This window comes from Anopheles aquasalis, chromosome X (assembly GCF_943734665.1).
Source record: "Anopheles aquasalis chromosome X, idAnoAquaMG_Q_19, whole genome shotgun sequence".
Classification (NCBI taxonomy): domain Eukaryota; kingdom Metazoa; phylum Arthropoda; class Insecta; order Diptera; family Culicidae; genus Anopheles; species Anopheles aquasalis.
The window spans coordinates 3957943-3960442 of NC_064876.1; the positions used below are offsets into that span (position 1 = coordinate 3957943).

Here is a 2500-nt window from a genome sequence, read left to right on the forward strand (position 1 = left end):
CGCGAAGGAAAAGTTTTGAACTAGCGTATCACAGACACCTACTCCGTCCTTCGAACAAACGATGGTATTGATTGCCAAAAACGAACGATAACGAATGCACAAACAATGACCAACCCAGCAGATGGGGCTTGTAAAATAGTTGCGCGATAGACAGTCGATGGCCTAAAACGTAGTAACGCCTAAATCCACTAACAACGTTGTGCCTTTAATCTGCGCGAGCATAGCCGCCAAGCCTATGACCGACCAAGCATTGTGAATTGATTATCTCCTTCTACGATCGTCCGATCGGTTGCGGCGGCTTGCGTGCAGCGAAACATTTAATCATTCCCTAAGTGCAGTCCATCGGTTTTTTTTTAATAATATTTTAACTATACTTCGTATGTTTAGTATACCAATAATGTGTAACGCGTACCGTGCGAGATCAATGCTTACAAAGTGTGCCATAACGTCTGTGGCAGCAGTTTCGAAACAAAAATGAAAAAATGGGATTTTTTTTTGTACTCTCAATTACTTAAGCTTCCTCCCAATCGCACGGAGGCTGTAAACTGCAAGTCGCCCATTATTGTGGATGGCTTAACGTCCACCGCTCGCTCCCTCCTCAGCCAGCGGAAAATATCTACCAAACGGTATCTTCCATCGACGATCGAATAAAAAGAGATTTTATACAAAACAATGCAGCTACTGCTTTTCCCCGAAAAGCATCTTTAAAATTGAAAGAAAAAAAATAACGAAACATTAAACATACTTTAGTCTAGTAGAAACTGTAAAACTTGATTTACGGATTTCATAATGCAATCATCAACAGAAGCAAACATACCATAGTGCGGTTACATTCCGATTTGCTTTTCTCTTCCTCCGGTGATTTGCGCCAGCCCTCGAACGAACCTGGCACTCTGCCTGCACCTATGTCCTAATCCGAAGGTAGGCACCCTGCTCGGCGTGCTTCATTTCTTGGGCGGCAATCGGTTGGGTGTGGGTAACGTAACACGGTCCGCCCAATTTAATTTTTACATGGACAATGCCTGGTGCTCATCGTATGACGGATGGAGCAGCTAGGCCAGCGGATCACAGCTTCGAGTCCTCCATCATTCAAGTAGGATAGAAGGCCCCCCCCCCCCCGGGGGGTGGGATACACACCAAAATTTTTAACCAAAACGTTAATGTAGGAACTCACTTCATTTATTGCGAAATACTTCAATTCATACACGCATCTGATTCCATCTACGTTCCATAAGTGCACTATTAGGTTTAAACGCTGCATCTAATTATTCGTCTTGATCCGACTCCGTAGAAGACGGTGTTTCCGAACCTCTGTCGTGTATTTCGTGCCAACTATCGCATTTTGTAAAAATTAGCTCCTTTAAGTTGGGAAATATTTGCTTGATCTGCTTAAAACGATTGGACTCAACGTTCGATTCCACGAAATGCAGCTGGTGCAGAGTATGCATGGGAGCGCCCCTGCGGAGGAAATTTGATTCCCAGAAACGTCCATTAATAAACTTGAGTTTTTTAAGTTGTTTTAAATGTGGTAAAGTTTGCATTATACGACGCGGTGCATGGCATTTTAAATATTCATCCTCCTCATAAATATCCACTACCAGTTCTTTCAATTGAGTACTGCAGCTAAGGATTGACTGACTCATGTTTACTTCGTTATCCGTCGAGACATCCACCAGAAGCTTCCTGACGGAGGTAGGGATTTTTACAACGTTTTCTAAATCGATCAGATGCAGTTCCTCCAACTGATTTATCATCGATATGTCAATGTCCATTGCACAGTGTTTGATTACAAGTTTACGAAGATGCGGGAGGTTTGCAAGATTCTCTATATCTAAAACAACTGAATAGTGAGGTTTAAGGTGAAGTTCTCGCAGTGTTATACATGTTTCACAAATTAGAGAGAAGATCTCACTCTCTAGTGTAAAATACCGAATTTTTTCCAGTCTAGCCTGACGAAAAATGGATAGGAGCATCGATTTGTTCTGTTCATTTAAATCTTCGAAAGTGTTCGAGTAGACCGTAAAATCCTTCAGGCTTCTTACTGCGGATGCCTCCCGGATGCCGTCAGGAAGCGACAATGCGTAAAGTCTACCTTCAAATGAAGTCAAATGTGGCATATCCAGTCGGAATTTGTACCAGCAAAATATATCTAAATACTCCAGATTATCGCTACGGAGAGTTATTATGGCATCCTGAGCACGGAATTTCCGTGCGTTGGACGTTATCGTAAGCGATCGGAGCGCCGACATCATCGGTAGCGCATCAGCTATCAAGGAAAAGAACTCGAAAGTATTCACATAGGAAATATCTAATGAATAGAGATGTGTCGTAACTTTCGGATGAATAGCCTGCCACAAATTTGAATATCCATTAGACGGCCCCATTAATAGTTGTCCAGAGTCCCAGTATAGGTGTCGATAGCGCCGTTGAGAGTTTGCCACCATAGCTACAATCTCCTTTATATGCATCTGTGTGCTTGCTTCGTTGCCATATTTTATGT

The 2500-nt window shown here is 42.6% G+C and overlaps 3 protein-coding genes across 6 annotated transcripts in view; 2 read left to right on the forward strand and 1 right to left on the reverse strand.

Annotated features, from left to right (window-relative positions):
* Window positions 1-667, forward strand: part of LOC126575227 (uncharacterized) — a 4810-nt gene extending 4143 nt beyond the window's left edge. Inside the window, exon 2 of the mRNA XM_050235854.1 lies at window positions 1-667. This exon is cut by the window's left edge and continues 2140 nt beyond it. The gene's annotated coding sequence lies outside the window, so the exon portion shown is untranslated.
* The window catches only part of LOC126581325 (uncharacterized), a 46388-nt gene that overhangs the window by 15549 nt on the left and 28339 nt on the right, over window positions 1-2500 (reverse strand). The window contains exon 6 of one of the 4 annotated variants that reach the window (XM_050244909.1): window positions 1158-1458. The exons of the other annotated variants lie outside the window; for them this stretch is intronic. The gene's annotated coding sequence lies outside the window, so the exon portion shown is untranslated. Of the gene's footprint in view, window positions 1-1157; window positions 1459-2500 lie in introns of those variants that run through there. 4 annotated transcript variants of the gene reach the window in all.
* LOC126575710 (uncharacterized) overlaps window positions 1425-2500 on the forward strand; it is a 4810-nt gene continuing 3734 nt past the window's right edge. The window contains exon 1 of the mRNA XM_050236587.1: window positions 1425-1440. Coding sequence (XP_050092544.1) covers window positions 1425-1440 — 16 coding nt within the window. The remainder of the gene's footprint in view (window positions 1441-2500) is intronic.